At 45.0% G+C, this 25,507-nt stretch overlaps 1 protein-coding gene across 1 annotated transcript; it reads right to left on the bottom strand.

Annotated features, from left to right (window-relative positions):
• Positions 1-24,212: 24,212 nt before the first annotated feature.
• On the bottom strand, positions 24,213-24,716 carry LOC141022008 (uncharacterized). Its single transcript, XM_073497880.1, has one exon. It carries the CDS (start codon positions 24,714-24,716, stop codon positions 24,213-24,215), a length of 504 nt encoding a protein of 167 aa, XP_073353981.1.
• Positions 24,717-25,507: the final 791 nt, after the last annotated feature.

Below are 25,507 nucleotides of genomic sequence, written 5' to 3'. Positions count from 1 at the left end.
TAATCCTCCATTTGGTGGACATTATAAGATCCGTATGGACCCTTACATAAATTTAGAATCAACCCAATGCTTTTGATGAGGTTTAGCTCTGCAGTCCTCTTGTAAGGACTGAACGTGCTCTATCACTGTACTTACATTAACAGCTACTCCATCTGTCCCATAATATAAGAACGTTTTGTACAGTACACCCGTGTTCAAAACACTCTTGTATTATGGGAAGAGGGATTGGTTCATTTTGTAGCATTCTGCATCTTATCTCCCTCGCCCACCATTTACTAAAAAAGATCAGATCTATATTTAATCTTACCAACAAGTAGAATACACAAACAACGCCAGTGCAGAAGTGTAGCCCATTGCTCTTGTCAGTACATTTTGTAATGTAACGCTTGTACTTCCAGGGATTGGTAGTTGATTATGTAGCATCAATCTGCATCTTATCTTCATTATCCTCTATCCCTTCCAATATTATCATATCTATAATTACTCTCTACAAAATGTAGAGTACAGGCAATGCTTATGAAGAAGATTCTGTGGTGAAATTCTTGAGTTATCCTTCCCTTGACATGGAGAAGGGCATTATAAAGCCGGTGTTAACTGTTAATGTAAGTCAGTCCTTCTAAAGCATTTATCCTCAACTGCTGTTTAATTTGCTCATACTCCCTATCGTTTACTGCTGTTTAGTTTGCTGTTTCTACCAAAATGCATGTTCGTAAGAACCGTAAGTTCTAAGTTTTACTTGTAAAACCAAATTCCTTATTCATACCATGCACATTACTTAATACTCCCTATATGTATGCTTGTTTTTGTGGATCTATAATCCAGTGTGTGGTGAAGCAGCCCACGTTTGCACCTTGTCATCTCCTGTTTTATCTTACTGATGTGGCTGATGATATGAACAACATGCCATGCACATTATCCAAAATAGATACAATGATTTTCTTTGCCCTTCATCTATGCTTGTTATGTTGACATGGTAATCCAGTAGTGTGGTGAAGCTCCCCGCATTATGAACAATGCCAAATTATGTTATTGATATTTTGAACTTACTCTTTATTTTCTAATTTGAAATTGGATAGAATTGACATAACAGTTATCATCTTTGTTTATACACGTGCAAAACCTGTCATCTCTCTGCTTTGTTTCAGGGTGATATGCCTGATGGCATGCACAAGTCTGCTGAAGGCTGTGAGACAAACCCAACATATATTGTAGCAAAGAAGGCAAAACATCTTGAAGATAGCGAGACAACCCCAAAGTCTTGTCTTGATGCAGTGTTCAAGTTACTTGAGACTACCAGTCAGACAAGCTCACAGAATTCATTGTCTGAATCAGTTCGACTTCTTCAGTCCCAAGTTCTAGCAGAAAGGCATTCTGCAACTCAACTTCGACTTGAAGTTCTATCTCTAAGAAATATTGCGGAGAACACCAATGAGAACCTCATCGCTAAACAGCTACACCTGGAAGCTATGACCGACATGCTAGGCCGGTCTCATAGCCTTGCTAAGCAGCTTGCGCAGCAGTTCCCCCACAAGGCTAACCTTTCTTGAACTGTCTTGGAAGTGGTATCAGTTCAGTATTATTTTGTTACGCTGCAATGGTGCCCAGTTTTTGTAATCTGCTTCTTCGTTGCGCTTTATGATCATTGGTGGCGAACTTTGATGCCCAGTGGATGTAATATGTGTAATAGCCGTGATAGCCTAGCATAAGTTGCTTGCTTATTTATTTCCTTGTTGTCTTGTTTGTTTGCTTGTAGTCAGTGCAGTTCATTTTCCGCGGTTTGCTAGTGGCTGCAATAACCTATTTTTTAAAACTAGGCCACAATAAGCACGGGCTAATATTTACTGTAGTGACACTGGGCCTCCTACGGGCCGTAGAAACAGTGGGCCTTCTACGGGCCGTAGAAACAGTAGGCCTTCTACGGGCCATAGAAACAATGGGCCTTCTACGGGCCGTATCATCAATGGGCCTTATACGGGCCGTATGATCGATTGGCCAAACATGGGCCAATAACAGGCCGCATTATGGCCATAAACGGGCTAGAGTTGGAATCCTCCGTTCATGGGCCGACCATAATGGGCCATCGTTAATAGGCCGTATTTGATGACGCTATGAAAACGGCCCAACGTATTAACGGACCACAAACGGGCCGACTGTAACCATGGGCTGAATTTGGCCCACAAGCAGAAAATGACAGTAACGGGCCGTAAGTAAACGAATGCTGGAAATGAGCCCAAGAATAAATGGGCTCTGAGAAGGCCGAAAGATAACATGGGCTGGAAATGGCCCAACGGAATAACGGGCCGTTAATGGGTATAAAGTGATACACTGCTCATTACGGGCCAGTTTCACCACGGGCTGTTAATGGGTGTAAAGTGATACACTGTTCATTACGGGCCAGTTTCACCACAGGCCGTTAATAGGCCAAGAGTTACATAGGGCCTCATATGGGCCGAAAGACGTCATGGGCCATACATGGGCCAGAAGTGAAAACGGGCTGGAATCATATTGGATGGCCCAGATGACGCTACTGGGCCTAAATTCGGATAGGGCGTAACGGGCCTTGGGTTAGCGGGCTGTAAATGGGCTATATGCGAACAGGCCGTTAACAGGCTTTCCATGGGCCGGCCCGCCACCTTTTGGCCAAGTTAAACGGGCCGGCCTTTTCACAGGAATGAGCCTCTGTTGGGCCATGCCACGTGTCGACGTATCATAGGCGCCTTCTGTCCAATGAGTGGATGACATCTGTCCCAACGATGAGCCGACACGTGTTTCCTCCAGCCAATGATGATTTTACACGTGGAAAATCCCCATTGGTCGGGGCTGTTAACGGGTTATCGGATCCAAAACCCGACCCGATAGCTTAACAGCGTTCCGTTACGATGGATGCCACGTGTCGGTCACCCTTGACGAAAGCACTTCTGTGACGCACGATTTATCGTCATGGAAGTGGACACTTCCGTGATGATAATTTTGGTAATGTCATGGAGCACTTCTACGACAGCACATGTATGCTATCTTGATTCTGTCATAAATTTGTCATGGATGTACATGCATGACAAAAAACGCGACCTACTGTGACAAACACGTATCATCACGGAAGTGTATTTTTTTTGTAGTGCTACCACCACAACTGTAAGCACGAGCAGTAGGAAGATTAGGAGTGGGGAAGCTTACTCTAAAAATGGTACCGCCGCCGTTCAGACGAGGGGAGCAGCGAGGGAAGCCTGGAGAACAGTGGGGAAGCGAGGTTGTGACCACTGTGCTCCTCCTCTTGTGCTTTGAAGTCTCCGGTGACTCCGTTGGAGGCTGCACAATATGCAACGGCATCTTGTGCACGGTGGCTTCCTGATCCAGTTGATGCTCTACCCTGGATCTGAACGCCCACCACCTCCGCCTGACCCACGAGTTGGACGAATCGGCCTGCTCCATCGCCCAGAGGAGGATCTCGATCTTGTTGATCGGTTGTGAGGATGGGGGGAAAAGCTTCTTCTTTTCTCTCTTCGTCATTTCCTTCATGGTGGCCATCGCCGTCCAGCACATTTGTAGTGTGTTGTCAAACCAAGAAAGGATCTCGGTCAACCTGGCCATCTTGCGCTGGTCACCACCGGCGATCTGCTCGATCTCCTGCTCCATCGAGAGGGAGTGGGGGTGGATGTGGATGTGGATTTGGAAGAGGAGACGAGCAAAGTTGTGGCGGCGAGAAGGAGGAGATGGCTGCCGTGGATTTGGAATGCAGGAGAGGGAGGAGATGCCTGCGGTTGTGTAATGGTGATGGAAGAGGAGAGGACCCTGGCAGCGGCGGTTCTGCATTGGATGAGAGGGGCGGCGCGGGATTGTTTTTTTCCTATGACTTTTTTTGAGACAATTTTTCTTATGACTAAAATGCCATCGATTAAAACGATTCCAAAAAATCCCAACCACTGTAAAACTTTGTATAATAAATATAGATAATTCGGCCAACCAAAGCCCACAACATGACATATATAGTACGCTTACAACTTAAATAACACCAAGACAAATATAGATAGATACTAGATTTTTTAGCTAAAAAAGATAGATAGATAGATAGATAGATAGATGGCCGCCGCTTCTCCACCAGGCTCCTCCTCGCTCCTCCTCCAGGCGCCCTTCACTGCTCCTCCACGGTGTTGTTGATGGGGTACGGCAGAGTGTGCATGCGCTCCTCAGTGGGGAAGACGTTGTTGTAGTCCGTGAAGATGTTATGGGTGGTGAAAGCTATGAACTCGCAGCCAACCAGAACACGCGACCGAGGAGGTAGAACGCATCGAAGGGGTTGGTGAAGTGGGCAAGGATAGCAACCACAACCCCGCTGTGGATGACCTCCTTGACTCGGTACATCCTTGGAGATCCTCGGGGGAGGTGCCCGTAGCCGACCCCAAGGAAGAAGTCAGTGAACCCCCTTGCGCCCCTCCACCTTGACATCTCCCACACACGAAGGGTGCTCTCGACGTACACCCCGGTGGGGTAGAGCATCTCCGGCACGGTGGGGGGGAAGCGGTAGGTTGGCTCGGTGTACTGCATGGCTGCGGCGGACTGGTTCTTGGGGCTGTTTGTGGTGAAGAAGAAGAAGAAGGGCAGACGCAAAATGCAGGTGGGAGAGTATGGGAGATGGATGAAGGGTGTGATAGGAAGAGGAACATGATAGGTGGCTTAAATAGCCACCGTGGCAGTAATGGGGTCAAATGTGAACAAGTTTTCCACCCACCGCGGCATCGGGAGTGTACACGCGTGGGAAACTGTATTGTGAATCTAAATGAGAAGTTTAAGTGCTGCCCTATGTGCCGTCGGTCGGGTCAAGCGGGGACGGCTCTGCGGCGCGTGCTCCTTCGCGTATGTGCATGCATGCAACGTAGGCTGAAGCGGGCGCATGCATGCAACCACATGCAACGTAGGCTCGCTCGGGCGCATGCAACGGCGGCGGACTTCGCTCGGTCCAACGTGTGGGCTTCTTTACACAGCCCAACGATGCGCATGCATGGCAGCCCACCCTCGAGCGCAGAAAAAAACAGGCGCAGAAAAAAACGTAAGTATTATATGATTTATTGACGCGAAAGCCCTAGAAAATCCTTACAACGTCAAAAAGCTACGAAACTTGGCAAGGATGCTAGTCATGTTGGTACAAGGTTGTTGGTCCACTTCAAGGATGTCGACAAAAACATGCTTCGAGACGGACCCTTCCTGTCCTACCCGAAAGGCCAGGATGTAAGTCCAATGAGACCAACACTTGTTCATGTTGGCCAAGGTGGCACTGACCGTCGAAGGAGATAAAGATTGATACTTGTTCATGTGGGCCCATATATTTTTTACATTTGGTGTCGATAGAACACAAAAAATAAACATGACTATATGCTTTTAGGTCTTCACCCTCCCCAATTCGTTGGCCAACTCAGCAAGTTTTGCCTTAAGATGCCACCTCTTTCTGTAAGCTGCAATTGATGTGGTTTTGAAATGCTGGTTCTCTTTCCTGCAGATAGGGCATTTACAGTGACCGTTACGCCGGTACACAATCTTTGCAGCCATGAGCCACTTGAAGATTTTCTTTCTGAAAGCTTCCCTCAGCTGTAGGTAGTTCTCCCATTCTTCCAAATCTGCAATCTGGTATTAGAAGAAAAAAATCTCATGCTAGCTTATTGTACATTATATCAAAGGCAGGCATAAATGGATTGTTTTTTCTTTGTATTGGTATTCTAAAACTTTGGTTATATGAAAGATAGGCATAAAATGGAATACAAATGATGCATTCATCTAAATTTGCAAACCCTAGGACTGATAACCGTAAGATTAATCAAAAAAGCGAACAGTACGATTGTCTGTACGAATAGCGAGGAATAACAAGAGAGCAATTTCTAGGGTTAACTTTGAGAAGGCAAATTCTAGGGTTAATCTCTGCAGACACTAACCGATTCGTCATCGTTGGTGCTGTGTTGGACCAGCTGTGGTTGCGAATCGGCAGCGACGGCGTCCTTGTCAACCAGTTCCTTCATGGGGTGCACATCAGTCGCACGGAGTGCACCAGCCACGCCCCCTCCTCCGGCAGGTAGGATCATCCTCGCCGGCAAGAATGTGGGCTTTTTGGCGGCGGCGAGTAGTGGGCGGCGACAAAGACTTGGGTGGATAGGCAGAGGCGATCGAACGCTGGAGGCGGGAGCAAGATTTGGGGAGTGAAAATTCAATTTGTTTGGGAGAGAGAGGTCAAGGCCGCGCACAATTCTCCACTTTTGAAATTTAGGTAGAAACATGCACGTATACGGCATCGTGCACACCCAGAGATTTGCCCGAACCAACCAATCAACCAACCAAGCAAAAGAAAAAGTGCACAATGTCGGTCCACAAACGTGGCAACATAAACCAAACACCAAAATAGGGTGTTCAAAAAAAAGAACACCAAAATAGGAGGGACATTTTGTTTTGTTTTGCGCAGTACTACTAAATACTAGAAGGGAGAACTACTGAAAAAAATACTAGAAGGGACAGTTGGCACATTTAATTTCACATGGCATCTAGCTTTTTTGTTCATCGCTAGCTATGTTGTACCGATTAGGTAAAATGAATGGATTATTATTAAACCCTAGCTATTGTCAAGGTTTATCGGCATGCGTCTACGTGGCCAAGTGTGCTTGCACGGTGTGGGTCCAGGTGAGTGTGATGCACGGGACGGGCCTTTGTGGTTAGGGCCCACATCAAGCGGCACCTAATTTTGAGGAAAGTGAAGGAATGAGCCCCGCACACCGTCCGCATGCCGGACTTGTTCCCTCCCATTGGCTAGATCCAACATGCGATATGGCCTCGTTTACACTTAGCCCACGTGAGGGTTTATGCATGCCCCTCTCGGTGTTTGACCATACCCTTCATGGCTCATATGATGAGACCACGCTAGGCCCCGTGATGCACCGCCTAGGCACAAACCAGACGTGTTACCTCTCGGTAGCTAGATCCAAACCATGCACCCCCGCTATTTAGACCCAAGTGGAGTAGCACCTAGACACATGACCCGCGACACTTGTGCCAGCCCCCGAACCATGCATCCCCGTCATGTAGACTCATACGTGGCCATGTGTGCATGCATGTTGTGGTTCCAGCTGAGTGCGATGCACGGGATGGTCCTTGGTTACTAGGTCTAACATCACGCAGCAACGAGATTTGAGGCAAATGAAGGAACGGGCCCCGCACTCCCTTCACAGGACGGACACATTCCCACTCTGTGGCTTGATCCAGCATGGGATATTGCCCCGGTTGCCCACGGGCCTACGGATGCCGCTCTCGATGTTTTACCGCACCCTCTAGGGGTCGTATGATTACACTTGCGCCAGGTCCTGTGAATTTTCGGCCCCTCGCGAATTTGCATGGATTATAACGGCAGCTGACGAGCATCATAGCCTAGGGAACAGCGTCGAGGCCACCCCTCCCTTTGGTAGCATATGGTGCATAAATGGACCAAAGAGCTTAACATGGGGCTTTCATCCCAATCCTTGCTATGATTTCATGTGGCCGCCGTAGATCTTGAACTTTCGAGGTTACAACCCTAGAAATGCGGTAAATGTCCCGAATATGGGAGGGAGGGGGGCAAGAAAGGCCACGCAATAAACTATCCCCATAATTTATGTTTGTTTTATCTGGCAAGACAAACAAGTTTTTTAAATAAGGATTTTTAGCATGTTTTAATAAGGATTTTAAAATTTCACATTATAGGGTGCTTATTTTTTCCTAAAACAAAGGTGTTGTAAATGCACAAAGATCCTCATTGAGCCTCTCACCATCACGTTCACGTTGAACTCACCCTAAAATCAAGGAGAGGTAGATCGAATCTCCCCACGGGGGGCAACCTCCACCTGGTAGCTAAATATGGTTAGTTGAGAATTTCTCCCCAAGTCATTTTTTGAGGCAAAATCACATTCTTCTTTTTTCCTCCAATATTGTGGCGAAATACATGGAAGAAAAATCGTGGGAGGCACGGTGGAACGAGTGCACCTGTTTTTCCCCTCCAAAAGTGCACTAGTTGCCATATTGCATGTGAACGTGTCACCTGTACAAACAATTGAAATGTCGTTTTTATTTTGTTAACAATTCCTAAATATTGAATTTCAGCATGCACCTACCCCATGGCGGTTGGGTCAAATTTGTCTTATCCAAGCTTCGCCAACGACCGTGCAGATTCTTGTACCATGCACGTGCTACTCCGGGCCTCCGGTGTCCGGTACCGGACAGGGGAATCTGGATGTGATGTAATACAATTCATGTTGACCCATATCATGAACCCTTATCCAACCAGGCCGACAACATGCACCGCTAGCCACCTCGATCTAGACCATGCGGTAGTGTCCACGATGGGCAATGATGCTCAGCTCGACATGTTTGCTGGCACTAGTGCATGATGCCCAATCTCGGTGTGCAAGACGGGTAGCCGTGTGTCGCTTTGACATGCTTGGCATACCGAGGGAGGGACTCATTGGAGAACTAACGAACCGAGGTGGGGTCAAGGGTGGATGGATGGTGTGGGTCAACTTGGCTAAAGGGGAACGGTTTGAGGCCATTTTGAACAATGTATGCCATGGCTATGGTCATGAGCTAGCTCACTTGCCTTACCACGAAATTTTACAAAAGGGGACAGTGTAAACTTAAAAAATTTGAGTTTTATTTTTGGATATCCTGTTTGTTACATTTATGGCACCGTGTAAAACAAATCTGGGGTTATTTTGGAGATGGTCAAAAAAATCACTTCATTACAGACAGACCGTTTGGTCTCACTTAAGCGAGTTTTTCTAACAAGGTGGGTTTTTCGACCACATCCAAATCACTTGAAATTTTGTACACATGATCTCTTTCATAAACATAGACAGAATATGAAAGTTTTCCATTTTTTTAGAATTTTATATAATTTGTAGTGGCTCAGTGAAACTCAGGTACATACCTCTACCTTTACCTTAAGGGGACAGTGTAAACTTCATTATTGTTGAATTTTCTTTGATAATCGTGTTTATTACATGTATGTGACAATGTAAAAAAAATTGGGTGATTTGGAGATGGTCCAATCATAAACATGTGACCATATACAAAATAAAAAGCCCACCTCTAATAGGAGATTTCAGACCCCACGGCCTGCATACGACTAGAAACCCAACCATATGGGCCAGGAAGCAGGCCCGTGGAATATTGATTTCTCCTGCTAGTAGGCCCCACAGGGCATACACGGAACTGGATAAGGAACATGCTGTTTCAGTGAGAGAGGCTCATGCAAATGGTCTCTCAGTCGCGTATATAAGTAGGTGCGTGCGCGTCTCGCTTGGCGAGGTGGGACTAAACTCCCACCACCCATCAGTTGCGCCCGGTACGTCTCAGCATTGGCCCAAATTTTGTTGGGCTCTCCCAGGCGAACCTCATCCACGTGCTGGACCACACGTCCCTGTAGATGGTTGGGCTGGCCCATCTTGTATGCATATCCTTTTTCTTTTTTCTTTTTCACATATTCTCTTTCATTTATTATTATACAGTTCAAAAACAAAGGTTGTTGTAAATGCACAAAACTCCTTCTTCAGCCTCTCACCATCATGTTCACGTTGAACTCACCCTAAAATGAAGGAGAGGTCGATCTAATCTCCCCACGGGGGGCAACCTCCACGGAGTAGCTAAATATGGTTAGTTGAGATTTTCTTCCCAAGTCGTTTTTTGAGGGGAAAATACATTTTTCTTTTTTCCTCCAATATTTGTGGCGAAATACATGGAACAAAAATCGTGGGAGGCACGGGGGCTACCTTATTTTTCCCCTCCAAAAGTGCACTTGTTGCCAAAATGCATGTGAACGTGTCATATTCCACATTTTCCTTAAGACATGTTGTACACCTGTACAAACAATTGAATTGTCGTTTTCATTTTGTTATCAATTCCTAAATCTTGAATTTCAGCATGCACCTATCCCATGGTGTCTCATCCAAGCTCCCACATCAACCGCGCAGATTCTTCTACCATGCACGTGTGCTGCTCCGGTGTCCGGTACAAGAGAGTGGAATCTTGATCCGATGTGATGCGATTCATGTCTACCCCCATAGCATGCAGCACTAGGCAACCGGGCCGACAACATGCACCGCTAGCCACCCCGATCCAGACCATGGGCAAAGATGCTCAGCTGGACATGTTTGTTGGCACTAGTGCATGATGCACCAATCTCGATGTGCAAGACGTGTAGCCGTGTGTTGTTTTAACATGCTTGGCACACCGAGGGAAGGGACTCGTGGGTGATGCAATGAACCGAGGTGGGGTGAAGAGTGGATGGATGGTGTGGGTCAACTTGGCTAAAGGTTTACGGTGGGTGTCTACGTGGCCAAGTGTGCATGCATGGTGTGAATCCAGCTGTGTGTGATGCACTGGACGGGCCTTTTTGGATAGGGCCCACATGAAGCGGCACTGAATTTTGAGGAAAATGAAGGAACGGGCCCCGCACTCCGTCCGCATGCCGAACTCGTTCCCTCCATTGGCTAGATCCAGCATGCGATATGGCATCGTTTCCACATAGCCCGCATTAGGGCTTATGCGTGCCGCTCTCGGTGTTTGACCACACCCTTCATGGGTCATACGATGAGTCGACGCTAGGCCCCGTGAAGCACCGCCTAGGCACAAACCAGACGTGATACCTCTTGGTAGCTATATCCAAACCATATGCAGCCCCGCCGTCTAGACCCACATGTGGACCATCACGTAGACGTTTAGACTTATACGTGGACATGCATCCTCTTGGTAGACGTTTAGACTCATGTGTTAGCTCTTGGTAGCTAGATCCAAACTGGACTCACACCACTTACGCCAGTCCCCGAACCATGCATCCCCGCCGTTTAGACTCATACGTGGACATGTGTGCATGCATGTTGTGGGTCCAGTTGAGTGCGATGCACGAGACAGGCCTTGGTTACTAGGTCTAACATCACGTGGCATCGAGATTTGAGGCAAATGAAGGAACGGGCCCCGCACTCCTTTCACAGGCCGGACGCATTCTCTCACGATGGCTTGATCCGACATGCGATAAGGTCCCGTTTGCACACAACATATGTGAGGGCCGATGCATGCCGCTCTCGATGTTTTACCACACCCTCTAGGGGTTGTACGATGACACCATGCCAGGTTCCGTGAATTTTTAGCCCCTCACGAATTTGCATTGATTATAATGACAGCAGACGGGCATCATAGCCATAGAGAACGGCGTCGAGGCCACGCCTCCCGTTGGTAGCATATGGCACATATATGGACCAAAGAGCTTAAAATGGGGCACTCATCCCATTCCCTGCTATGATTTCATGGTGGCCGCGTAAGATCTTGAACTTTCGAGGTTACAACCATAGAAATGCGGTAAATGGCCCGAACATGCGAGGGAGGGAGGGGGTGGGGGCGAGAAAGGCCACGCTATTACCTACCCCCATTATTGAAGTTTGTTTTTTCTGGAAAGAAACAATTTTTTATAAATAAGGAATTTTTAGCACTTATTAATAACAATTTTATAATTTCACATTGTAAGGTGCATTTTTTTCTAAAACAAAGGTGTTGTGAATGCAAAAAACTCCTCCTTGAGCCTCTCACCATCACGTTCACGTTGAACTCACCCAAAAAGGATTTCCCTCTTTTTTACGATTTCCTTTGTTTTTTTAGACAAAAGGATTTTCCTTTGTGTTTTTTTATTAGTAACATAGGGTTTTACTTTGTGACCGGTAAGCGGCATGTGTGCCTGTTTGGTTGTTTCTTTACGAACTGGACCCACGGGCCGTTATTATCTGTGCTTGACACGGATAGGGTCCGTGTCATCACCCCCATCTCCCACACACCCCCGCCCCCTCACCCCCACCCTCCCCACAAACCACCCCGCCACGACCCCACCGCCTACTCGCCTGGCCGCTCTCGACGGTTGGAGCAGAAGAGCGCGGAGTGAGATTGGGAGGCCGCCAGCAAGCACCTAGCAACTACCGGTGACTAGGTGAAGTGAGAAACCCTAACTTGTAATCTTCGACTTCTTTGTTCCTTGTTGTGTTGCCGTTTCGGGAGTTGGATATGGTTTTCAAAGTTAGAGATTAGATAGTTAGGATTTTTAAATCAGAGGTTAGATGGAAGGCGCTGCAGAGATTGAAGGAAGTTTTCTACATCGGTGGCTTGCTCGGTATTTTTTTTCTAGGGTTTCGGTATTCCAGGGTTTTCATAACAATTAGCAAGTGCAGATTCGTAACACAATAGCAGCAAATTTCAGCAAACAGTCCTTTAAAAACTTTAAAAAATATTGGCCTTGTGCAGTGGCAAATCCAGGAAGAAACCAAAGGGTGGGCTCAAAACTTATAAGCTGGGCTAGTGGATTAAATTCCTTTTTAGGCCAAAATTAGGTTGGGTTTAGTAAGGCAGCCATTAACTTGTAATCATAGATTGCAAGTCAACTAAACATTTCTCAGAATAATATTTACTACAGTGTTTGGTTTTTTGCAGAATATGAAATTTTGATCCAAATATTTGTATCTTTCTAGGGAAGTAACAATAACCTCTTAATTCTATTGCCCAAATTAAGTTCATATTTTAAAGATTATAAATGTGAGGGCGTACAATATATCATAGTTTTTAGGAATTATTTTAATCTTTATTTTGTGTACTTATGTAGTACCAGGAAAAAGTGAAGTAAGTTCATTTTCTCCAATATGACAGACAAGTGGCTAATTGAGTTGGTTACCCTGATGATCCTTCGTCCTTCTAGAATAGATTTTCTTTTCTTTTTCCAGGAACAGATTGTTGGATGCGGATGTATGTAGATGGGCTGTATGTTGAAGGTGCGCGTGTGTACATTCGGGTGGGCCGAGTAACAGCAGTAGTAGGATTTATGTTTTGATAGGACTTTTCTCAGAGATTACTGCTCAGTCTTAGACACTACATCAGTTGTGCTGCAGAGGAGGACGAGCCAATGCCGCGCGTCGACGCTCGGGATGAGCCCATGCTGCCGGTCGAGGATCAGGAGAAGGACATGTCTAAACAAGCTATGGTGCGGCGGGCACGCGCTGCGTTGCGGTGAAGGAAATATGCCCTAGAGGCAATAATAAAGTTATTATTTATTTCATTATATCATGATAAATGTTTATTATTCATGCTAGAATTGTATTAACCGGAAACATAATACATGTGTGAATACATAGACAAACAGAGTGTCACTAGTATGCCTCTACTTGACTAGCTCGTTGATCAAAGATGGTTATGTTTCCTAGCCATAGACATGAGTTGTCATTTGATTAACGGGATCACATCATTAGGAGAATGATGTGATTGACTTGACCCATTCCGTTAGCTTAGCACTCGATCGTTTAGTATGTTGCTATTGCTTTCTTCATGACTTATACATGTTCCTATGACTATGAGATTATGCAACTCCCGTTTACCGGAGGAACACTTTGTGTGCTACCAAACGTCACAACGTAAATGGGTGATTATAAAGGTGCTCTACAGGTGTCTCCAAAGGTACTTGTTGGGTTGGCGTATTTCGAGATTAGGATTTGTCACTCCAATTGTCGGAGAGGTATCTCTGGGCCCACTCGGTAATGCACATCACTATAAGCCTTGCAAGCATTGTGACTAATGAGTTAGTTGCGGGATGATGTGTTACGGAATGAGTAAAGAGACTTGTCGGTAACGAGATTGAACTAGGTATCGAGATACCGACGATCAAATCTCGGGCAAGTAACATACCGGTGACAAAGGGAACGGCGTATGTTGTTATGCGGTCTGACCGATAAAGATCTTCGTAGAATATGTGGGAGCCAATATGGGCATCCAGGTCCCGCTATTGGTTATTGACCGGAGACGTGTCTCGGTCATGTCTACATAGTTCTCGAACCCGTAGGGTCCGCACGCTTAACGTTATGATGACAGTTTTATTATGAGTTTATATGTTTTGATGTACCGAAGGTTGTTCGGAGTCCCGGATGTGATCACGGACATGACGAGGAGTCTCGAAATGGTCGAGACATAAAGATTGATATATTGGAAGCCTATGTTTGGACATCGGAAGTGTTCCGGGTGAAATCGGGATTTTTCCGGAGTACCGGGAGGTTACCGGAACCCCCCGGTAACTTAATGGGCCTTAGTGGGCCTAGGTGGAAGAGAGGAGAGGAGGCCAGGGCAGGGCCGCACGCCCCTCCCCCCCAATCCGAATAGGACAAGGAGAGGGGGGCGGCGCCCCCCTTTCCTTCCTCCCCTCCACCTCTTCCCCCTCTCTCTCCTAGTCCAACATGGAAAAGGGGGAGTCCTACTCCCGGTAGGAGTAGGACTCCTCCTGGCGCGCCTCTCCCCTTGGTCGGCCGAACCCCCCTTGCTCCTTTATATACGGGGGTAGGGGCACCTCTTGACACACAATTGATCATTGATCTCTTAGCCGTGTGCGGTGCCCCCTCCACCATATTACACCTCGATAATATCGTAGCGGTGCTTAGGCGAAGCCCTGCGTCGGTAGAACGTCGACATTGTCACCACGCCGTCATGCTGACGAAACTCTCCCTCAACACTCGGCTGGATCGGAGTTCGAGGGACGTCATCGAGCTGAACGTGTGCTGAACTCGGAGGTGCCGTGCGTTCGGTACTTAATCGGTCGGATCGTGAAGACGTACGACTACATCAACCGCGTTGTGTTAACGCTTCCGCTTTCGGTCTACGAGGGTACGTGGACAACACTCTCCCCTCTCGTTGCTATGCATCACCATGATCTTGCGTGTGCGTAGAATTTTTTTGAAATTACCACGTTCCCCAACAGTGGCATCCGAGCCTGTTTTTATGCGTTGATGTTATATGCACGAGTAGAACACAAGTGAGTTGTGGGCGATATAAGTCATACTGCTTACCAGCATGTCATATTTTGGTTCAGCGGTATTGTGAGATGAAGCGGCCCGGACCGACATTACGCGTACGCTTACGCGAGACTGGTTTCACCGTTGCGAGCACTCGTTGCTTAAAGGTGACTGGCGGGTGTCTGTCTCTCTCACTTTAGTTGAACCGAGTGTGGCTACGCCCGGTCCTTGCGAAGGTTAAAACAGCATCAACTTGACAAACTATCGTTGTGGTTTTGATACATAGGTAAGAATGGTTCTTGCTAAGCCCGTAGCAGCCACGTAAAACTTGCAACAACAAAGTAGAGGACGTCTAACTTGTTTTTGCAGGGCATGTTGTGATGTGATATGGTCAAGACATGATGCTATATTTTATTGTATGAGATGATCATGTTTTGTAACCGAGTTATCGGCAACTGGCAGGAGCCATATGGTTGTCGCTTTATTGTATGCAATGCAATCGCCATGTAATTGTTTTACTTTATCACTAAGCGGTAGCGATAGTCATAAAAGCAATAGTTGGCGAGACGACAACGATGCTACGATGGAGATCAAGGTGTCGCGCCGGTGACGATGGTGATCATGACGGTGCTTCGGAGATGGAGATCACAAGCACAAGATGATGATGGCCATATCATATCACTTATATTGATTGCATGTGATGTTTATCTTTTATGCATCTTATCTTGCTTTGATTGACGGTAGCATTATAAGATGATCTCTCACTAAAATTTCAAGATAAAAGTGTTCTCCCTGAGTATGCACCGTTGCCAAAGTTCGTCGTGCCCAGACACCACGTGATGATCGGGTGTGATAAGCTCTACGTCCATCTACAACGGGTGCAAGCCAGTTTTGCACACACAAAATACTCAGGTTAAACTTAACGAGCCTAGCATATGCAGATATGGCCTCGGAACACTGAGACCGAAAGGTCGAGCGTGAATCATATAGTAGATATGATCAACATAATGATGTTCACCATTGAAAACTACTCCATTTCACGTGATGATCGGTTATGGTTTAGTTGATTTGGATCACGTAATCACTTAGATGATTAGAGGGATGTCTATCTAAGTGGGAGTTCTTAAGTAATATGATTAATAGAACTTAAATTTATCATGAACTTAGTACCTGATAGTATCTTGCTTGTCTATGTTAAATGTAGATAGATGGCCCGTGCTGTTGTTCCATTGAATTTTAATGCGTTCCTTGAGAAAGCAAAGTTGAAAGATGATGGTAGCAATTACACGGACTGGGTCCATAACTTGAGGATTATCCTCATTGCTGCACAGAAGAATTACGTCCTGGAAGCACTGCTGGGTGCCAGGCCTGCTGCAAGAGCAACACCAGAAGTTATGAACGTCTGGCAGAGCAAAGCTGATGACTACTCGATAGTTCAGTGTGCCATGCTTTACGGCTTAGAACCGGGTCTTCAACGACGTTTTGAACGTCATGGAGCATATGAGATGTTCCAGGAGTTGAAGTTAATATTTCAAGCAAATGCCCGGATTGAGAGATATGAAGTCTCCAATAAGTTCTACAGCTGCAAGATGGAAGAGAATAGTTCTGTCAGTGAGCATATACTCAAAATGTCTGGGTATAATAATCACTTAATTCAACTGGGAGTTAATCTTCCGGATGATAGCGTCATTGACAGAATTCTTCAATCACTGCCACCAAGTTACAAGAGCTTCGTGATGAATTATAACATGCAAGGGATGAATAAGACAATTCCCGAGCTCTTCGCAATGCTAAAGGCAGCGGAGGTAGAAATCAAAAAGGAGCATCAAGTGTTGATGGTCAATAAGACCACTAGTTTCAAGAACAAGGGCAAAGGGAAGAAGAAGGGGAACTTCAAGAAGAACAGCAAGCAAGTTGCTGTTCAGGAGAAGAAACCCAAATCTGGACCTAAGCCTGAGACTGAGTGCTTCTACTGCAAGCAGACTGGTCACTGGAAGCGGAACTGCCCCAAGTATTTGGCGGATAAGAAGGATGGCAAGGTGAACAAAGGTATATGTGATATACTTGTTATTGATGTGTACCTTACCAGAGCTCGCAGTAGCACCTCGGTATTTGATACTGGTTCTGTTGCTAATATTTGCAACTCGAAACAGGGACTACGGATTAAGCGAACACTGGCCAAGGATGAGGTGACGATGCGCGTGGGAAACGGTTCCAAAGTCGATGTGATCGCCGTCGGCACGCTACCTCTACATCTACCTTCGGGATTAGTATTAGACCTAAATAATTGTTATTTGGTGCCAACGTTGAGCATGAACATTATATCTGGATCTTGTTTGATGCGAGACGGTTATTCATTTAAATCAGAGAATAATGGTTGTTCTATTTGTATGAGTAATATCTTTTATGGTCATGCACCCTTGAAGAGTGGTCTATTTTTAATGAATCTCGGTAGTAGTGACACACATATTCATAATGTCGAAGCCAAAAGATGCAGAGTTGATAATGATAGTGCAACTTATTTGTGGCACTGCCGTTTAGGTCATATCGGTGTAAAGCGCATGAAGAAACTCCATAATGATGGACTTTTGGAATCACTTGATTATGAATCACTTGGTACTTGCAAACCGTGTCTCATGGGCAAGATGACTAAAACACCGTTCTCCGGAACTATGGAGAGAGCAACTGATTTGTTGGAAATCATACATACAGATGTATGTGGTCCGATGAATATTGAGGCTCGTAGCGGATATCGTTATTTTCTCACCTTCACGGATGATTTGAGCAGATATGGGTATATCTACTTAATGAAACATAAGTCTGAAACATTTGAAAAGTTCAAAGAATTTCAGAACGAAGTTGAAAATCATCGTAACAAGAAAATAAAGTTTCTACGATCAGATCGTGGAGGAGAATATTTGAGTTACGAGTTTGGCCTACATTTGAAACAATGCGGAATAGTTTCGCAACTCACGCCACCCGGAACACCACAACGTAATGGTGTGTCCGAACGTCGTAATCGTACTCTACTAGATATGGTGCGATCTATGATGTCTCTTACTGATTTACCGCTATCGTTTTGGGGTTATGCTTTAGAGACGGCTGCATTCACTCTAAATAGGGCACCATCGAAATCCGTTGAGACGACGCCTTATGAACTATGGTTTGGCAAGAAACCAAAGTTGTCGTTTCTTAAAGTTTCGGGTTGCGATGCTTATGTGAAGAAACTTCAACCTGATAAGCTCGAACCTAAATCGGAGAAATGTGTATTCATAGGATACCCAAAGGAGACTGTTGGGTACACCTTCTATCACAGATCCGAAGGCAAGACATTCGTTGCTAAGAATGGATCCTTTCTAGAGAAGGAGTTTCTCTCGAAAGAAGTGAGTGGGAGGAAAGTAGAACTTGATGAGGTAACTGTACCTGCTCCCTTATTGGAAACTAGATCATCACAGAAACCAGTTTCTGCGACACCTACACCAATTAGTGAGGAAGTTAATGATAATGATCATGAAACTTCAGATCAAGTTATTACTGAACCTCGTAGGTCAACCAGATTAAGATCCGCACCAGAGTGGTACGGTAATCCTGTTCTGGAGGTTATGTTACTAGACCATGACGAACCTACGAACTATGAAGAAGCGATGGTGAGCCCAGATTCCGCAAAATGGCTTGAGGCCATGAAATCTGAGATGGGATCCATGTATGAGAACAAAGTATGGACTTTGGTTGACTTGCCCGATGATCGGCAAGCTATTGAAAATAAATGGATCTTCAAGAAGAAGACTGACGCTGACGGTAATGTTACTGTCTATAAAGCTCGACTTGTTGCGAAAGGTTTTCGACAAGTTCAAGGGATTGACTATGATGAGACCTTCTCACCCGTAGCGATGCTCAAGTCTGTCCGAATCATGTTAGCAATTGCCGCATTTTATGATTATGAAATTTGGCAAATGGATGTCAAAACTGCATTCCTGAATGGATTTCTGGAAGAAGAGTTGTATATGATGCAACCGGAAGGTTTTATCGATCCAAAGGGAGCTAACAAAGTGTGCAAGCCCCAGCGATCCATTTATGGACTGGTGCAAGCCTCTCGGAGTTGGAATAAACGCTTTGATAGTGTGACCAAAGCATTTGGTTTTATACAGACTTTTGGAGAAGCCTGTATTTACAAGAAAGTGAGTGGGAGCTCAGTAGCATTTCTGATATTATATGTGGATGACATATTGCTAATTGGAAATGATATAGAATTTCTGGATAGCATAAAGGGATACTTGAATAAGAGTTTTTCAATGAAAGACCTCGGTGAAGCTGCATATATATTAGGCATCAAGATCTATAGAGATAGATCAAGACGCTTAATTGGACTTTCACAAAGCACATACCTTCACAAAGTTTTGAAGAAGTTCAAAATGGATCAAGCAAAGAAAGGGTTCTTGCCTGTACTACAAGGTGTGAGATTGAGTAAGACTCAATGCCCGACCACTACAGAAGATAGAGAGAAGATGAAAGATGTTCCCTATGCTTCAGCCATAGGCTCTATCATGTATGCAATGTTGTGTACCAGACCTGATGTGTGCCTTGCTATAAGTTTAGCAGGGAGGTACCAAAGTAATCCAGGAGTGGATCACTGGACAGCAGTCAAGAACATCCTGAAATACCTGAAAAGGACTAAGGATATGTTTCTCATTTATGGAGGTGACAAAGAGCTCATCGTAAATGGTTACGTTGATGCAAGCTTTGACACTGATCCGGATGATTCTAAATCGCAAACCGGATACGTGTTTACATTGAACGGTGGAGCTGTCAGTTAGTGCAGTTCTAAGCAAAGTGTCGTGGCGGGATCTACGTGTGAAGCGGAGTACATAGCTGCTTCGGAAGCAGCAAATGAAGGAGTCTGGATGAAGGAGTTCATATCCGATCTAGGTGTCATACCTAGTGCATCGGGACAAATGAAAATCTTTTGTGACAATACTGGTGCAATTGCCTTAGCAAAGGAATCCAGATTTCACAAAAGAACCAAGCACATCAAAAGACGCTTCAATTCCATCCGGGATTTAGTCCAGGTGGGAGACGAAATTTGCAAGATACATACGGATCTGAATGTTGCAGACCCGTTGACTAAGCCTCTTCCACGAGCAAAACATGATCAGCACCAAGACTCCATGGGTGTAAGAATCATTACTGTGTAATCTAGATTATTGACTCTAGTGCAAGTGGGAGACTGAAGGAAATATGCCCTAGAGGCAATAATAAAGTTATTATTTATTTCCTTATATCATGATAAATGTTTATTATTCATGCTAGAATTGTATTAACCGGAAACATAATACATGTGTGAATACATAGACAAACAGAGTGTCACTAGTATGCCTCTACTTGACTAGCTCGTTGATCAAAGATGGTTATGTTTCCTAGCCATAGACATGAGTTGTCATTTGATTAACGGGATCACATCATTAGGAGAATGATGTGATTGACTTGACCCATTCCGTTAGCTTAGCACTCGATCGTTTAGTATGTTGCTATTGCTTTCTTCATGACTTATACATGTTCCTATGACTATGAGATTATGCAACTCCCGTTTACCGGAGGAACACTTTGTGTGCTACCAAACGTCACAATGTAACTGGGTGATTATAAAGGTGCTCTACAGGTGTCTCCAAAGGTACTTGTTGGGTTGGCGTATTTCGAGATTACGATTTGTCACTCCGATTGTCGGAGAGGTATCTCTGGGCCCAATCAGTAATACACATCACTATAAGCCTTGCAAGCATTGTGACTACTGAGTTAGTTGCGGGATGATGTATTACGGAACGAGTAAAGAGACTTGCCGGTAACGAGATTGAACTAGGTATCGAGATACCGACGATCGAATCTCGGGCAAGTAACATACCGATGACAAAGGGAACAACGTATGTTGTTATGCGGTCTGACCGATAAAGATCTTCGTAGAATATGTGGGAACCAATATGAGCATCCAGGTTCCGCTATTGGTTATTGACCGGAGAGGTGTCTCGGTCATGTCTACATAGTTCTCGAACCCGTAGGGTCCGCACGCTTAACGTTACGATGACAGTTATATTATGAGTTTATATGTTTTGATGTACCGAAGGTTGTTCGGAGTCCCGGATGTGATCACGGACATGACGAGGAGTCTCGAAATGGTCGAGACATAAAGATTGATATATTGGAAGCCTATGTTTGGACATCGGAAGTGTTCCGGGTGAAATCGGGATTTTTCCGGAGTACCGGGAGGTTACCGGAACCCCCCGGTAACTTAATGGGCCTTAGTGGGCGTAGGTGGAAGAGAGGAGAGGAGGCCAGGGCAGGGCCGCACACCCCTCCCCCCCAATCCGAATAGGACAAGGAGAGGGGGGCGGCGCCCCCCTTTCCTTCCTCCCCTCCACCTCTTCCCCCTCTCTCTCCTAGTCCAACATGGAAAAGGGGGGAGTCCTACTCCCGGTAGGAGTAGGACTCCTCCTGGCGCGCCTCTCCCCTTGTCCGGCCGAACCCCCCCCCTTGCTCCTTTATATACGGGGGCAGGGGGGCACCTCTAGACACACAATTGATCATTGATCTCTTAGCCGTGTGCGGTGCCCCCCTCCACCATATTACACCTCGATAATATCATAGCGGTGCTTAGGCGAAGCCCTGTGTCGGTAGAACATCAACATTGTTACCACGCCGTCGTGATGACGAAACTCTACCTCAACACTCGGTTGGATCGGAGTTCGAGGGACGTCATCGAGCTGAACGTGTGCTGAACTCGGAGGTGCCGTGCGTTTGTTACTTGATCGGTCGGATCGTGAAGACGTACGACTACATGAACCGCGTTGTGTTAACGCTTCCGCTTTCGGTCTACGAGGGTACGTGGACAACACTCTCCCCTCTCGTTGCTATGCATCACCATGATCTTGCGTGTGCATAGAATTTTTTTGAAATTACTACGTTCCCTAACATGCGGCGCTATGAGGAGGGCGAGCCACCCCCTCAGTTCAAGTGTATGATTGTTGATTACTGATGCAGTACCTTTGTTGATTATACTATATGATTGTTTCCTAGTGTGTTTACATGCATAAGCCCTTTTCTTAAATTCTCATCCTTTGCTTTTCTTCATTTTGTTTTGTTTACACAGGTGGTGTGCATAACCTGTTGACAGGACTGCAACAGGCCCGATGCTGATGGGTTGACATTTACCATCAGGCTAGATGGGGACACTTCAGCTGTGGTATAAATAATCATGTCAATTTTTACTTGTATTGTGTTTGTTCCCCTCTACTTTGAAGATTAACAAAATGTAGGAAATAAATAGCAATTGAATTCTACATCAACAGATAGTGCCATGCTACACATGGCACCAGTTCAGCGCCATCCCAGACAGTTCATTGCTTTTTCAAGCGAGAGGGAGCCGCACGTATGATTTTGGCGTGTACAAAGGGAATTCAAGGGCAATCATCGGTGGTGAAAACTGGTGCAGTTTTGTTGAAGACTTTGACCTGCGAGAAGGCGACCTTGTCTCCTCCGATTTGACTGAAGAGATTCCTATGGTGTACTGCTTCAACCTGCCAAGGACATGCGATCAAAACGAAGAGCGTAAAGATCCTCTAGAATCAGGTGTCATACCAAAGGGAATTAATCTGACGAACCAAGAGGAGCGTAACCTACATGACCTTTTGGCGATGAAGAAAGGTTATATAGGTGCATTTTTTGTCCATCGCTTCACCAAGTCAAACATAGCTGGAAAGACGATGGTATGTTTTTGGTGTACTAGTATTTTCTATTTTGTATGCACTTTTCTTTGTTTTCTCATGGAGATAAAGATTAATGATATGCTATTGTAGTTGAAACCAGTGAATACACTGATGTGTGTTTTTGCATATCCTTTTGTTTCCCATAACTGAAGATCCTTATGTAATATATGTAGATGTAGCTGAAGATCCTTTTGTTTACTGCTCCTTCACATATTAGATAATTTTTCTTCTTATGATGGTGCATACAAAGATTACCGGCGAAAGTTGTCGACGCCTTGAAGACCCCAGGAGATGGGGAGATACCGGGAGATGGGCTTGCTGGCATTCAGCTGTGCAAGGACAGTTTCATGCCGGTCAAGTACCACAAGTGTGATGATGGCCGCATCATCTTCGGCAAGGGATGGAGTGATTTTGTTGACAGTGAAGAGCTCAAGCTTCATAAAGCCGTTCTTTTCGGTTTCAAGACCACCACCCGTGAAGATCTTCAGATCGAGGTGGTTATGAACAAGCTGACTGAGGAGCCACAAATGTAGCACGACAACGCAAGAGTGTCTTTTACACTAGGTATAGTGCGAAAACTATGTTGATAGCAGTTATGCATCTATGGGGTTACGTCTTCATTCTGTCTTGGGTGATGATGACTATGAGAGGAGGACATGTTGCAGTTAGAGTAAATGCTAGGATTGGGCCCTATTCAAGACTAAAAATAGGGCTTACATAGGTGGTTGCTTTATTGGCTGCTATTTCCCTGGTTATAATCATGAATGATGGTATTGCAAATGGAATCGTTAAGGGGGTTTTATTAATAATTTAAATCATGGAGTTAAGATGGTAGAACTACCTATGAGTGTTTGCGTAGGAGATGCAGGAAGGGCATCAGTTGTGTTCTTGACTCTTTGGTAATGCATGAATAATGTGAGATTACAAAATAAATGGTATAGTGATCTTATGATTCTTGTTTAGCTAATTTGCTTGTGGATCATGGGATGGTCTATATTGCAGATGGAGGTGGTAAATAAACAGGTGTTGATGTTGGGAGCAAAGAGGTGCTGATGGTCTATATGCACAAGCTAGAGCATGTAGCAGGTGAATTGTACGGTTCATCGCAAGTGTGGAGTGTCAGGGTACTGCGGTGTCACCTGCGCATCTCTCAGCTATATTTTCTGTCCTCTGCCGTAGTTTTATTTTTTGGACCTTCATGTTAAGTCTGGCTGGGCTTGCTACCATGTATGATTTGTGCTGCTAGTTGATTACTTTAGTTTCTAGCTGTAGTTTGTATCAGGGGCTTGAAAGACCATGTGGTTTCTGTTAATGGAAAATCAGAGGGGGCGACCCTTCTTTTGATTAAAAAAATGAACTTTCTCTATGCAATTAAAAAAATGAATTTTCTCTATTCAAACCCAGTTGAGAACAGTATTCATTATAAATCTGAAATAATCTTTTGGTAAAAATGTCTATCGCATTCTGTATCATAGCTAGCGAAACCGAAACAACATAAATGTCTTAAGTATAATATCTCGTGAACGTGGATCAAATTAGGCAAGACAGCTAGAATTAAGGATGATTCACCTTGCAGGAAATTTGAACTTGCGACTTACTAGCAGTATAATAAAGTTTACAGACTATCAGCTAGATAAATAGAAGAAACATTTTAGGTTGATTCATTCTTCCTTCCGGACTTCCTCGACCGCCTAGATGGTTTGGTGAAATGCTGGCACTGACTCTCGAACCCCTTCTGGAAGTTCACCAAGCGCCTGTATACATTGTAGGTGGAATACGCGTCCCTGGAAGCATAATAGATGTTCTTCAAGGGCAAGGGCGCTTCTGCCTGTATATGGTGTTCATCTTCTGTGATAGCATCCTTCATCTTGTTGTAGCTGTGGTGGATGATGGAACCAGCATAGTCAGCCAAGCCATACTTTGGCTTAATCGTCACTTGATCAGGCACTCTCCACATATTCTGGATATCCACAAAGTTTTGTACCACCAGACCAACACGCTTGAGTTTTTTCTGGTCATTGTTGATGTCCAACCCAACAAAGGTGTACTCCTCGTCGAGCAGGAAGGCGGCAAGCAGGCCGCAGTGCTCATCAGCAACGCTTATGTGGTACACGAGGACGTAGATGCCAACGCATAACTGGACCACGACAGCCATCTGTGTCGGACCACGAGGCCAGGTGAACTCCACATCTAGTGCAACTATCTTCTGGTCGTCGTTCTGCAGCAACTATTTGAATCTGCGAATGCAGTACCCAACACAGCTAGCCTTGTTCGTGTACTTCACAAAAATTTTGGTATTTCCATCTGCCCTGACAGCATAATCTTTCATGAACGTCATGCCGAAGGACTGTAATTGATGAAACCAGTATAAGACATGAAGCATGACAATAACATGATAACAATAAGCCGAGATGAATATGACGGCAGATAGTATAGTAATTCTGGCGCTATTGAAAGTTTATGTAAACAAGTGCATGAACAATTTAAACTAAACATGTACTCCCTCTGTAAATAAATCACTAAAGTAGTGAACGAAAAGTTGTTATATTTCCTTGCAGGGGGAGTATATGCGAATTAACAATCAAAATTTACGCTCTTGAAATATTTATCTAAACAACTGCATCAACAATCAAGAATAAACATGTATCTATGAATTGTTCATCGCCCATGCAGATGAATCTGTGTGTACAAACTAAAGAAGTAGGAGAAAAACAAGAAATTGACAAGACAACGAACTAGATGTTGCATGCAGATGAATCTATGTGCAAAATTCTCATAAGGCAACAGACTACATGTTGCAGGCAGATGAATCTGTGCGCACAAAATAAAGAAGCAGGAGAACAAGAAATTGACAAGAAGAAGGCCATCGTATGTGCTGCTACTGGTGAACTACTAACAAAATTGACAGGAAGGAGAACTCACCATTCCAGAAGCCATATTGTTGGG

This window comes from Aegilops tauschii, chromosome 4, assembly GCF_002575655.3.
Source record: "Aegilops tauschii subsp. strangulata cultivar AL8/78 chromosome 4, Aet v6.0, whole genome shotgun sequence".
In the NCBI taxonomy this organism is placed as follows: Eukaryota; Viridiplantae; Streptophyta; class Magnoliopsida; order Poales; family Poaceae; genus Aegilops; species Aegilops tauschii.
This window is presented reverse-complemented; position numbering and strand designations above follow the sequence as displayed.

What these genes read in the sequence shown, in the direction of transcription:
- LOC141022008 (XM_073497880.1), bottom strand. Translation starts at nt 24,716, where the DNA reads ATGGCTGTCGTGGTCCAGTTATGCGTTGGCATCTACGTCCTCGTGTAC.